Source organism: Petaurus breviceps, unplaced genomic scaffold, assembly GCF_028583685.1.
Source record: "Petaurus breviceps papuanus isolate PSGF00001 unplaced genomic scaffold, PetGlider_PUasm1.0 90603, whole genome shotgun sequence".
Taxonomy (NCBI): domain Eukaryota; kingdom Metazoa; phylum Chordata; class Mammalia; order Diprotodontia; family Petauridae; genus Petaurus; species Petaurus breviceps.
In genome coordinates, this window is record NW_027187284.1 from 6,321,911 (window position 1) to 6,336,280 (window position 14,370).

Below are 14,370 nucleotides of genomic sequence, written 5' to 3' on the forward strand. Positions count from 1 at the left end.
TCTCAATTTAGCTTGTAGATCTGCTAAAGTTCAGTCACCTGGTCTTCCTTCCTTCACTAATATAAATAGAGATGGATTCACTTTTATTTTCTTCCTTTAGAATAATCATAGAAATATGCTGCAGAGATTTCTAGGATGGGTTTTTGCCCATCGTAATTCTTGCAGTAACAAAGGATTACCACCTGAAGACACGCATATCCCTTTTCTGTGACTGATATCCAAGACAATAAATGCCATAAGTTTTAGTCTTAGTTTTTCAATAAAAAAAAATGTTATCATCTGCACTGGCAATCTAGCTGATGGGCTAATATTGTTTAAAACAGAAAAAATGGAGGTTATCAAAACACATAAAGTATCTAAATTCACAGCTGTTAATTCTATACTCTTCTCAGTCACCATTTTTCTAGCTCCCTACCTCACTTGCTATTTAATCTGTCCCAGGAATACAGATAATGCTACGGCAACGAGTTAAATCTTCTATCTGTGCATGAAACTTCCTCTCATTTCATGCATTAATATTGTTTATAGTGGGTTCATTTTTGTTCCATGTGTCTTAGAGATATTTAGTACCTTGAACCAAGAGTATGTATCTCTTAACCTCCATATATTATTCCATAGCATATATGGACTTGTATATACTGATTACTAAATAACTACACAGTGACCAGGAGAATATATAATACCACAGGACAACTGCATAAAAGAAACAAAAGTCCCCAAACTTCAGTAGAATGTATCACCTATAGATTCTTACTTGAGGAAGGTGAGAAGTGTAGAATGTAGCCAATGGAGGTGCATTACTCTCTCAGTATCATCAACAGGTAATGTCTGAGTTGTTGCAACTCCGGGTAGTATCTGTCCACTCAAGTAAAATAACATGTCATAAATAGTTTTATTATATCTAGCAAAGTCACTATTTGAATTGATTTGTTTCTTTGTTGAAGCTGCTAACTCTCCTTTAGACACATCCCTAGGAAAAATAATTCATTTTAGTTTTAACAAAAATAAAATATTTCTTTAAAAACCAACCTGACCATTTGCTATTATCAAATTTAACAAATAAAATTATTGTATTTATTTCTGTAAATATTTATTCATGCCTGGGCCTATGGTTCAAATGATGTAAGGAACTCTTTGTGAGAGAAATACCTCTACCAATGAAGTAACTAATCTTCCATTTATAATCTTTAAAAATGCCTGCAACACTGAGAGTTTGTTCTGGTTCACACCATTATCATGTCAAAGGTAGGGCTTGAACCCAGATCCTCCTGACTCAGAGACCTAAATAACTGCTTTAAAATATGACTGAAAGTATATATATATATATTTTTTTAACTGAAAGATAACATACTATCATAAAAATCTAATTTAGCACAGTTTTCTTATGATCAACAATTACTTGTCTTAAATCATTTTTCTATACCTTTAAAACATCTTACTTTAAATATACACTGCCACCACATATAATAGTTAAGGTTAAGAGTTGTGAAGATTACTGTTGGGTTGAGCCAGAACTGGGCAAATTTTCACAAACTGGCTTGTCTCACAACTTAAAAAACAACTGCAGATAAAAGCTACAAAAAGATGAATTATGATCAAAACCAAAAGGGCAGCAGAAAAATGTGGGTTAGCTGGAGAAAAAAATGGGAAGAAATGAGCATTCAATTCCTTAGTAGGAGGAACACAGGAAGAAAACACTGTATAGGGCATATGAAAGCTGATTGAGTCAGAGGCAGGGTTTCCATAGGGCTTTAGTAAACTTCAAGATCAGTATGAGTCAAGGGTAATATAACAGTCCAGAAAACTAATGGAATTGTGGGTTGTATTAAGAGAGACACAGAATCTAGGACTAAGGAAATAACAGTTCTGCTGTACTTAGCACTATTCAGGCTACGTCTGCAGTACTGTATTGCTTTTTAGATGATAAATTTTATGAAAAGCATTGATAATTCAGAAGGTGTCCAGAAGGGGGTGACTAGGGAGGTAAATAACTTCAAAATAATAACACGTAAAGAATCATTAAGAGAACTTTGGATGTTTAAACTAGAGATGAATTAAGGGTAAAGATGACAGATTTCATTGAATATTTGAAAGGTTATCAAGTGAAACAGATATTAGACTTATTCTAAATGGTTCCAGAAGACAGAACTGTGAGCTCTGGAGAAAGGTAGATTGGGTCTCAATGTGCTGAGTCTCAAGTTCTCAAACAAGTCACAAAAGTCCAGGATATAGCCTTGGATGTCACCTATGCTTAGCTTGCTTTCAAAGCCCCTTAGTGCAGAAGTCAGGAAAACTCAACTTCTTGAGTTCAAATCTGACCTCAGACACTAACTAGCTGTGTGATCCTGAGCACATCACTTAAGCCTGTTTACCTCAGTTCCTCATTTGTACAATGAGCTGGAAAAGGAAATGACAAATCACTTCAATATCTTTGTCAAGAAAACAGCTGAACAACAAAAGTCCCTTAGCATTATACTTCACCATAGTGCTAATAGCTCATAGTTCTGTTTCACTACTACCCCCCCAGCTAAGATGACTTTGAGAAAATTTTCTAAATTAGAATTGTCCAAAAGTGAAAAGGGCTCCCTTGAGTAATAGCTGATTCCCCATCACTTCTCAGGTTCTAACTGCCATCACATTCCTCGAGGCCCTTTTCAGTCAGTGTCCTTTACTTTGGACCTTTCTCTTTTCCTTCCACAATCCTTCATCAAAACTCATTCTCAGAAAAGTATTTCACTCTAAGCTAGTTGATAAACTGTCAATGATTAATAATAATTATTGTGTGTGCTTCACCTCCTGAAAGTATGTGCATTTATGCAATGTGGAGCTGATCTCTACTAAGGTCATATTCTGATGCCTCATTGTAATGTGAAGATAACACTGGGTTTTTAAAAGCATAAACTCTGATTTTCTGTCAAGCTAGACAGAATTTAAATAGAATCCTGTTGGTGGACTGACTGGCTAGTGACTGAGATACATTCATAAAGGTTCATCATCAACTTGGCCAGAGCAAAGATGTTAAACATGCAGCCTATATGAGGCCTGAACCAGATCAAAATGTAGTTGGGGAATATTTAACAAAATAAAAAAAAATTACAAAAAATTAGATAATGTTAATGTGTGGTTTTCCAAATCAATATGTGCCTATGGGGATCCTTTTGTATACTTTAATGACTTCTGTTTCCATTTGAATTTGACACCACTAGCCAGAAGAGAATGAATTTTTCAGCCATAGCAGCTGTCAAAGACTATTAAGTTATAGTGCTAAGGGGATCATCTTAAGTATAGGTCTTTAAAGTACTGAAGATTTCTATAACTGGCAATAACAACTCAAAGAATTAAATCCCTAATGGTAACATTTTAAATAGCAGAAACAGATATGTAGGAAATATATTTGAGGAGAGGATGCCATTCTCCATGTTTCTCACATCATCAGAAAGGTACATAAAGCCAATCTTTGTTACACTAAAAGGTCCCAGTCATAGACTGTTAGATTTGGAAAGAAATTTACATGTCACTCGCTGCAGTTGCTCTTTTAACAGATGGGGATTCAGAGCAGTTAAGTGAGTTGGAAAAGGTCACACAGTTGGTGAGGGATTAGGATAATGGAAAATATAAGTGTTATGTATACTAAGTTGAATCCATATTAGATATAAATGTGTATTTGCATATGTAGCTTTATCAACCCAGTTAAGGATAAATTTATATTTTCATTCACTTATTCTAGTATTTAAATATTTTTTATTTTAAATTTCAGTAAGTATGTAGTCCATTATATTAGTTCAACATGATAACTGAATAATCATAATTATCCTCACCTTCTTATACTCTCTGGAACAGAAATAGGATTGAGTCCTTGAGACCAACCAAAGAGACTAAACCATGTCTCAACCGCAATTACAACTTTCTCGAAAAATGGATATTCTTTTTTGTCTTCATCAGGAAAAAAATATTGTCCCTGTTTGACACTCACATATTCATTTTCTTCTGACTTTGGTTTTTCACTTCCTTGCAATGGTAAATTTTCACGTACCACATCAATACCTAAAAATTTACAGGCATTTGTTAAGAGTATTTTGTTTCCCTCAACAAACATATCATATTTATGGAATATATCAAAAGCTAGCAAAGTCCCATCCCCCAAAAAAGTTAATTGTCCACTAATTGTATTACTTATCCTCAAAGATAGAAATGGATATCATTGATTGGTATCAATACTGTTAAATTACAGTATTTAGCAAAATATTATTTAGCAGAATTTGGCCCACTTATGGCAAGATAGAGATTGTATTGTCCCCATCTTACTATAAATTATCCTTAGCTAAATTAGTAGAAATGTTGAGCCAGTTAACACTGCCTGGAAAACAAACAAAATATTTTGAAAAGTTTCCAACAGAAATGATTTCGAAAAATGGAATTTAACTGAGAGAATATCACTTTATTCTTCTGAAATATGTGATTTGAAAACATTTTCACTAAAGAACCCTTCTCACTTTCCTGAAACCATAAGTTAAGTATCTATAAAATTACTATTGGGAGAAAACATTAATTAGAATACCAATGTTAGCAAGAATCCTTTCAAATACACAAATACATTGTAACTAAAATGATAATGCATTGGTTTTATTAGGAATCATTTCAAATACAGTAAAATGTCAAATACTGTATTTGAAAATGTCTGCCTATATAAAATATACTGAACTTGGGACAGCTAGGTGGTGCAGTGAATAGAGCACCAGCCCTGGAATCAGGAGGACCTGAGTTCAAATCCGGCCTCAGATGCTAGCCTTGTGACCTTGGGCAAGTCACTTAACCTCATTGCCCTCCAAAAAGCAAAAAAATAAAATAAAATGAAATATACTGAACTTAATTTCACTTGGTTCAATTCAAAGAAAAAATTATAGTCAATGCTTAATTATCTATACTCAAGAAAAATAGAAGAAATTATAAATAACAGCAAATAATGCATTTTAGATCTTTCAAATTAAATATGTTTATTATTAGAAAGTATTATATATACACGCAGTCATATTCTATTCTTGGCCCTATTCAATGGAGATAATCCCTAGAGCAGATGGCACATCTGAGAGTAATAGAGAACTGACTATATTTTTTTCAAACTACATTGGTTAGGCAAGCTGTAGCACAAAAATGAATTTACAGATTGAGAGTTACATAGATTTGGTTTTAGAGGTAAACATTATCTTTATAACTTACTGAAAAGGGAGTCTTGATTGAGCAATTCAGAATCACTAGTATTAGTACTGGTGCTATTGACAGGAGATAGTATTCTCGGGGGGAGAGAGACATTCAGTATTCCCTTGTTTGAAGACTGAGGTTGTTTCTCCTTATCTATTAAAAACAAATTGCACAGTATTGAGTCTGATAAATATTCTGGAGTAACTATTATAAGAGTTTATATAACATTCAATATGTTTATGTAACACTCATTCATCATTTTTCTTTTGTAGATATATAAAGACATATATATAAATTTATTCTGATGGTGATTGTATCACTGCTGTCACATAGCAACTAAAAAATCCTTATTTCTACAAGAAGAATGATTATTTTTATTAAATCATTTTAATTTCTTAATTAACACTATACTAAAAAAACTATTTAACACTATACTGGAAAACACTACACCAGAAAAAAAGTTTAGAATTGGATTCTCACACCAGCTCTAATTTTAGTGTTCTGGGTAAATAAAAATAAGAAGTATTTGTTGTATGAATTAAATATGGCCTTTAAGTGCTTTCAACTCTACTTAGCATTCACATTGGGTTTCATCTAATATATTTTATTACATTCTCTTTCTGTGAAGGGAAACAATTTAAAATTTATCTTAAATATTAATCAAGGAATCAAATATAGTATTACATGAATATTTAAAAATAAATGTGCAATTTATCTGATTCAATTATGTGATATAACATTTCATGTAAACATTAAGTAAAACAGAAGCATTAATAAGAGAATGAACAATAATTGAAACTAGCATGTTAAAATGGTTTAAATCTTTCTATGCTTACTAACTCTTTGGGGTTACTATTAGCTAAAGACTTAAATCATGATATAAAAAGCTAGTCACCAACCACACTTTTTTACTAACCAAATCTGTGATATTTAAAAACTGCTTGATTATCTGTAAAAAACTACTGCTTTTTTTGTTCCTCTGCTCAAAGTGAAGTATTTTATTATACACTATGTGGTTAACTGAAGTGGCTTTCATGAAGTTTCACAGTGATCTCCCTATCACCAAATCCCATGGCCTTTTTTTTTTTCAGTTGTATTATTTCTTCACTTCTTTACTGGATTAGGCACTGATGACCACTTTTTTTTCTTGGTACTCTTTTCTCTCTTGGTTTCCATAACACGGGACTCTCATGGTTTTCCTCTCTCTCAGTTCACTCTTCATACATTTCTATCTGAAATCCCTCCTTTCCATCAGATGCCAGTTACTCCAGTAAGTCTGCATCAGTTTATAGATTCTATACCCTCTGACTAAAAGTGATCTGTCCTTCCTCAAATTCCTAATAACACTTTGTTTGGAAGTCTCCTTTTCATGGATTACAGTCAACCTTTCTTTATAATTATATGCATACATATCATATCCTTTCTATTAGAATATAAATTTCTTCGAGAGGGAGTCAGTCATTTTCTTTATGTAAATCTTTTGTATAGTTGTTGTGTTTTGTTTTGTTATTAAACACAAGGCCTCTAATCCAGCACACTGAATTAATAATATAGAGGAATCTAACGTAAAAAAATATGAACAAAATCTTAATTATGAAAATGAGGTTGGGGCGGCCAGGTAGCACAGTGCGTAACAGCACCGGCCCCAGAGTCGGGATGACCTGGGGATCAAATCCGGGCTCAGATACTTAGCACCAAACCCAGAAATAACTGGCTGTGTAACTTTGAGCAAGTTACTTAACCCCAATTGCTTTAAAATAAATAAATAAATAAATAAATAAATAAATAAATAAATAAATAAATAAATAAATAAATAAATAAATGAATGAATGAATGAATGAATGAATGAATGAATAAATAAATAAATAAATGAATGAATGAATAAATAAATGAATGAATGAATGAATGAATAAATAAATAAATAAATAAATGGATGAATGAATAGATGGATAGATAAATTAATTAATTAATTAATTAATTGATTGATTAATTAATAAGTAGATGAATGAATGAATAAATAAATAAATAGAATGAAAATGAGGTTAGGGAAAATTAATTAATATCCCATGAGACACACTGGTAGTAAGGTTACTATGTCAACTGATGCCAATTTCAATGATACTCTACTATGTTGCCTTGAGCTAAATTGAATTAAATTGAAATGTATTGAAGAAGGCAATATGTGAAGAAAGGAAATAGTGCAAAGAGAAATATCCTACTACGGGCTTTTGTCTAGGACTGGCAGCCAGGTGGTATTATGGATAGGGCACTGAACATTGATTAGGAAAACCTGAGTTCAAATCCTGCCTCACACATTTGTTTGCTACATTATCATCCTGGGCAAGTCACTTTATCTTTTAGAGCTTCAATTTTTCATTTGCAAGAGAAGTATAACATCAATAGCACCTCCTTTACAAAGTTATTAGTTATTATTAAACTAATTAAGCACATGAACAACCATTCCAAAACTATATGGATATACATTTTCTTTAAACTGAACTAATGCAGACATCACTATCCTGAACCAAATCAGATTTCTTTGAGAGACAGTATAGGCTAGTAAACAGAGTGCTAGACTTAGAATCTGGGTTCAAATCTTAGTGCCCACACTTACAAGCTGTGTGACCATGAGTTAATTATTTAATCAGTTGCAGTTTCCTCATTTGTTCAGTTAGGATCATAGATGTAGAGTGGGAAGGGACTTTAGAGGTCAACTAGTCCAAACCCTTCATTTTACAGATAGGGAAACTGAAGTCTAGATAGGTCAAGGCACCTGCAAAGACCCTATATAAATATTGTTGGTTATTACTATTATTGATGACTTTCAAAGGAAAGAGTAAACCTGGCTATAATCTGTTCTGCAGAAATTTTCACCATTCAAAGTGGCTTTTTGAGACACACTGCTTTCCATATTTTCAAATTTATCTTTCTATTATCTCTTTTTGTAGTTATTGCTCACACTTCACAATCAATATGATTCAAATAGAGAAATGGTAAAAAAAAAAATTGATTTCTCTCTGTTATTGTTAGCATAGTATATCTCTCTTAAATACCAAGTAAATTTTTGTAGTCAATATATATATATATATATATATATATATATATATATATATATATATATATATATATATATACTAAAGTAAATAACATACCTGGCTTCAACAAAATTTTTTGATCATCACTGTGATATGCCAAATATGGATAAATAGTAAGAACACAGTTCTCTGCTACTGCAGTAACCTGCATTGCAAACCTAAATGCAAAAGAAAATTTCAATACTTTATTCACTAGAGTTAGTTTTTTAAAATTTTTCTACTTTACTTTGTGACAGTATTTAAATATTCTATAGGCATGAATTATGACAAAATCTTAAAGGGAAATATGTAATTATAGCATCACATAAAATGTTCAAAATTAATTCTTTTTGTTCTTAGAATACTTTAAAACAATGAAAATTAGATATAAAATTTATTTTACAAATTGTCATGTTTTATATATATATATGTATATATATCACAAATATGAATCTCACGTACTTATAGGATATGGGCAATTTAAAGTCAGAATAGACTCCAAAGCTAGCTCATCTCACTTCCTCCAGCATCTCTAATAGATGTTTTGCTTGAATATTTCCAATAACAGGCTTTCTGTCTATCTATATTAGAAAGATACAATGAAGGTTGAACACAAATTTGTTCATTTTTTGGTTATGCCAAACTCCTGCTTTTCTTTTCGACCTGTTTCCCTTCTTTCACTGTATAATCCCAGCTATTCCAATAGCTCCAACTATAGCCCCTATGCAATGAATTTGAAGCCCTCTCAGTTGAGATCTACTCCTCCCACATCTCCAGTGTCCTGCTGGACATCAAATGGATGTTCTGTTGATACCTCAGATATCCATCATCTAAAATGAAAATAATCATCTTTTTTTTTTTTGCAAACCTTAACTTCATATATAAAGGATTATTATCCTCCAAATCTTTCCCTCTACCTAACTTTTACATTTATGATGATTTTTATTACTCATCTCCTCAATCACCCAAACTTGAAGGATGGGAATCAGTTCTATCTTCCCTTTGATTCATTCCCTCTTTGAATAAATTGCCAATTCCTGTCAAAGTCTACCTCTGAATTCTTTCCCTTTCCATTTACGTTGCCCTAGTTCAGGACCTCACTACCTTTTATCTAGACTAGGAAAGACCTGTTTTCCTTACCTCCAACTCTCCCCTCTACAATACATAGCACTGCTAAAGTACTCTTCCTGATACAAAGCAAAACTTCCCTGAACTAAAATATTCAGTGGTTCTTCATTAGCCAACAAAATAAAGTACAAAATCTTTTATAATCTGACTGAAATCTAATACTCTAGCTTTATTTCATGGCGTAATCCATATACTAATAGAATATATGCTTCGTGAGGAAAGAGTATCTCATTTTTGTATCTGTCTTTTCGGCATCCAGCACAATACTCTGGTAGATACTAGAAAATTAATAAATATTTACCGACTGGTTGATTGATTGATTGATGTTCTCTATGTTCCAGCTTGTAAGAGTTTAAACTTAAAGCATTCCAAACTTAGTATGGGATTCTAATGTTTTCACAAGGAAAGGCCAATAGAGCCAATTAATTTAACCCAGGACATAGATTGCCACAATATCTTTAGCTCCAGGCACTTCTTTGCATAAGACCCAATAGGAATCTGCAAATTATCACCAAAAATTTGGGTAAGGTCCCTCCTTGCAGCAACCCAACTTAACCAAAAAGAATTATCAAAAAAGAGAAGCTTTATTTCTTCTGACCTCTACCTGGGAGTTAACAAACCTTTTGAGCAGAAGTGCTGAGAGATATGGAATAAAGAGATTTCTGCCCATCCTAGGCTAAGGGTCTCTACTCTTTCTGAAAGAGTAAAATAGCACACTAATTGATAAAAGCACTAATATACCCCAGTTTAAAAAGCAAAGTAATACCCAGTTGACCTTGAGGCTATAGCTGCCCATTTAACAATGAGGCCAAGGGTTATAGAATAGATAGACCTATTCAGCACTGATGCTGAGTAATCCTCCCATCTCTGCCTGGATTGTACTATTCAGCAGATCACTACTCTACTCAAAATGTTCCTTGTCAGGAATAGTCCCAGTTAAGCCACATTTTTAGCTGAGATTCTGTGTTCTAGTTGGGAGTAGAGTGGGGAAGTATATATGAGTCTAGCAGCAGCAAAATTCATCCATCTCTGATACCTAGTAAGGAATACCTAGGCTGGGAACTCTAACACATTCTGGCTGTAACACTTTGGGCAAGTAACTTGAGATGACAGTGATCTAGGCAACTCTAAGCCTATAAATTGTGGTGAACATGCTGACCTGCATGGGAAAAGAGAGTTCTTTATCTCAGAGTTCCCTATACTAATGAAATCACAGGTCCTATCCCTATCCTTATCTCTAAAAAACAGAAAAGTAGATAAGCAGAAAAGAATAAATAAGCAAGACATACAGGTAAACAAACACAATGTCCTAATGTTTGATAAACTCAAGAAATCAAATGAATAGGGTGAGGAATCCCTATTTGACAAGAAATTGTGGAAAAATTAGAAGGTAGTTTAGCTAAAAAAAAATTGGTTTAGACTAGCATTTTCAAAACAACCCAACCATATGCCGTTAATAAGTACTAATGTGCCAGGTACTGTGCTAATCTCTATAGAAACTATCTATGAAACCAAGAATCACCTACCCAGCAAAACTGAGTATAATGCTACAGGGAAAAATATGGTCATTCAGTGAAATAGAGGATTTTCAAGCATTCTTGATGAAAAAAAAGAGCTGAACAGAAAATTTTACTTTCAAATACAAGAAGCAAGAGAAACATGAGAAGGTAAACAGGAAAAAGAAATCATAAGGAACTTATTAAAGTGGAACTATTTACATTCCTACATGGAAACATAATAATTTTAACTCATAAGACTTTTCTCAGTATGAGGATAGTTTAAGGGAATATATAGGTATGTATACATATGTATACATACATATATATGTATGTATAGGAGGGTGTATGTGTATATAAATATGTATGTGAGTGTGGGAATATGTATGTTCATGTATACATAGACAGAGGGAACGAGATGAGTTGAATATGAAGGGATGGTATCTAAAAAACAAAATTTAGAAGTGAGAGAGGAATGTATTGGGAGAAGGAGAAAGGGAGAGATAGATTAGGGGAAATTATCTCATATAAAAGAGGCAAGAGAAAACTATTACAGTGGAGGGGAAGAGAAGGAAGGTGAAAGGGAATGGGACAATCTGATTCTTGTTGAATTTGGCTTCAGGAGGGAAGAAGATGCACACTCAATTGGGTATCTTACCCAATAGGAAAATAGAAGAGTAAGGGATAAGAGGGGGGATGATAGAAGGGAGGGCAGATTAGGGGAGAGGGTAGTTGAAAGCAAACAATTTTGAAAAGGGATAGGGTCAAAAGAGAAAATAGAATAATAGGGGGTGGGATAGGAGAGAGGGAAATATAGTTAGTCTTTCACAATATAACTACTATGGAAATTATTTGGGTAACTACACATGTACAACCTATATTGAATTGCTGAATTGCTTATCTTCCCAGTGGGGGTGGGTGAGGAGGGAAGAAAGGAAAAAATCTGGAACTTAAAGGTTTAAAAATAAATGTTTAAAAATTTGGTTTTTTACACGAAACTGGGAAATAAGATATACAGGTACTGGATTATAGAAACCCATCTTGCCCTACTAGAAAGTTAGGGGTGATGGGGGATGACATAAGAGAGAACAGATTATGGGAAGGGGTATTCAGTAGGCTTGCTATTTGGGGGTTAGGGGAAAGATGGGGAGAAAAATTGTAACTCAAAATCTTGTGGAAATGAATGATGAAAATTAAAATAAATTTTTTTAAAATTTTTTAAAATTAAAAATTTTTTTAAATGAAACTATGACTCCAGGGACCTTATATTATATCAGGGAAAACATCAACATATGTCATCAAAAATGGAATAAAAATGTCACTACCATCTATGGATTAGAAAGGATTTATGTTGAAACTGGCATTTGAGCTGAGCCTTGAAGGACAGGGATTATCTGTGGTGAAGGTGAGGAGGGAATGCTTTCTAGGTTTGGGGAAATACCCAGTGCAAAAGACAAAGAGGCAGACTGAACAGCATCTATAAGGATCAGAAAGAAGGTCAGTCTGGCCAAAGCAAAGCACATGGTATAGGGAGAAATGTAAAATGAGGCTGGAAAACTACATTTGGGCAATGTTTTGAAGGCAATGAAGAAAAGTACTAGAGTTTATTGAGTAAAACTAACAGGTCCCAATCTGAACTTAAGGAAAAATTTCCTCAAGTCCCTAATAAGAAAGATAAATATTACAACATCTCTAAGGTTTTCCCTCATACCTATGAAAGTGAAAGAGATAATAAGGGATAAAATAGTGCTCAAAAAGCTAAGGGAAGACAGGAACTCTAATGAAGTTAGTGGAGCTATGAATTAGTTGAACTATTTTGAACAATAATTTAGAATTATTTGGGAAAAAAAGTTATTAAATTACTCATACCCTTTGTCCCAGCAATCATGCCATTGGGCATATACTCCAATGAGGTAAAGGAGAGAAAACCATCCCATAAATATCAAAATCAGTATGGAAGTCTTTTATGGTAGCAAAGTTGAAAAGAAAGTAGGTGTTTACCAATTAGAGAATGGCAGAATTAAGTTATATTGATGATTTTTAATAAATTATTTATTTTTAACATTCATTCTTTTTAAATTTAAGTCCCAAATTCTTTCCATCCAGTCCCTCCCCCACACATTGAGAAGCAATATATCAATTATGTATGTAAAATAATGCAAAATATATTTTCACATTATGTTATATTAATGTAATGAAATTTATACCATAAGAAATTATGAAAATGAGGAATTCTGAGTTACAAAGACTATATACAAACTGATGCAAAGGGGGTAAAGCAGAATTGGAACAATATACATAATGACTAAAATGTGAGTTGTACTCACAACAAAAACAAAGACCAATATTGTCTTGAACATATAGATGATGAACCATGTGAACCATGAGTTTGGAAAGTTTCATAAGTTTTCACATGAAATCACTGTGTTGGTTTTGCTTAACTGTTTTTCTTTATGACAACAGAACGTGTCTTGGGGGAGAGGATAGATGGTGATATCAAAATATATAGGTAATATGAAAAAGTGTATCAATAAAACAGAATAAAATAAATCTTTGAATAAATATATTGATTAGGTAATTGTAGCACCAACTAGATATTCACAGTACCCATGGGAACCAAAACTATGCTGGAATAATTCTGAACCACAAAACATAACAGACACCCCACATAGAAAACAGAAGCAAAACATTTATTCATACACCAGAAAGCCAAATCCCAACACCAGCAAACCAAATCCATCACAGCAACAGAGAAATCAATACAAGTCATCACTGCAGAAAGCAACACCATCCCAAAGCTCTCCCTGAAAACAAACATTCACAATACCAGCTGCCTGCTTGCCTTCATCCTCTCTCTCCCTGGTTCCAACCACTCTGACTCCTGGCTTCCTCTAGGCTCTGCTCCACCCTTCCTATTCATGTGTAATCCATGTGATTACATTTAGCCTATTAAGGAGCTGGGAAGATCTTCAAATTCCCCTAAGTCCATTAAGGGGGAGGGAAGATCTTCAAATTCCCATTACCAACACAGTAATCAAAAGTCTTTTATCTTAATACCACTAACTTTGCTCTATGCCTGTTAACTGTGGCAAATAATGTTAATTTTTCATAACTGAATTTCCTCTATCCCAAAGGTAAAATCTAAAATAGAAAAAATACAATCTTGAAATTCTCTCTGCAGTCACATTCATCTCAATCTATATTCATTTCAATTTAAAATCTCTTCATATTATTTTACTGCTTCCTCTATTATTTTCAACTGCTGTTTTTTTCTATGATGATATGTTAATTCTTTAGTATTCTACCTTTATATTAGATATGAGATAAGTTAAATCTAACCAAAGCCTCTTGGATGATTTCACCAAGAAATCTGTAGAAAATAGTAGTTTATGTCAAATGTAACATTAAGTGTTTAAGTGGATAATCAATATGTTACTAATTGCCTATAATGGGCTTTAGAAACAGAATTCTAA

At 33.1% G+C, this 14,370-nt stretch overlaps 1 protein-coding gene across 1 annotated transcript in view; it reads right to left on the reverse strand.

Annotated features, from left to right (window-relative positions):
• Positions 1–14,370, reverse strand: part of CFAP47 (cilia and flagella associated protein 47) — a 963,244-nt gene that overhangs the window by 713,243 nt on the left and 235,631 nt on the right. Inside the window, exons 29-32 of the mRNA XM_069063838.1 lie at positions 8,352–8,452; positions 5,218–5,352; positions 3,819–4,044; positions 755–970 (exon numbers count right to left, since the gene is read on the reverse strand). Coding sequence (XP_068919939.1) covers positions 755–970; positions 3,819–4,044; positions 5,218–5,352; positions 8,352–8,452 — 678 coding nt within the window. The remainder of the gene's footprint in view (positions 1–754; positions 971–3,818; positions 4,045–5,217; positions 5,353–8,351; positions 8,453–14,370) is intronic.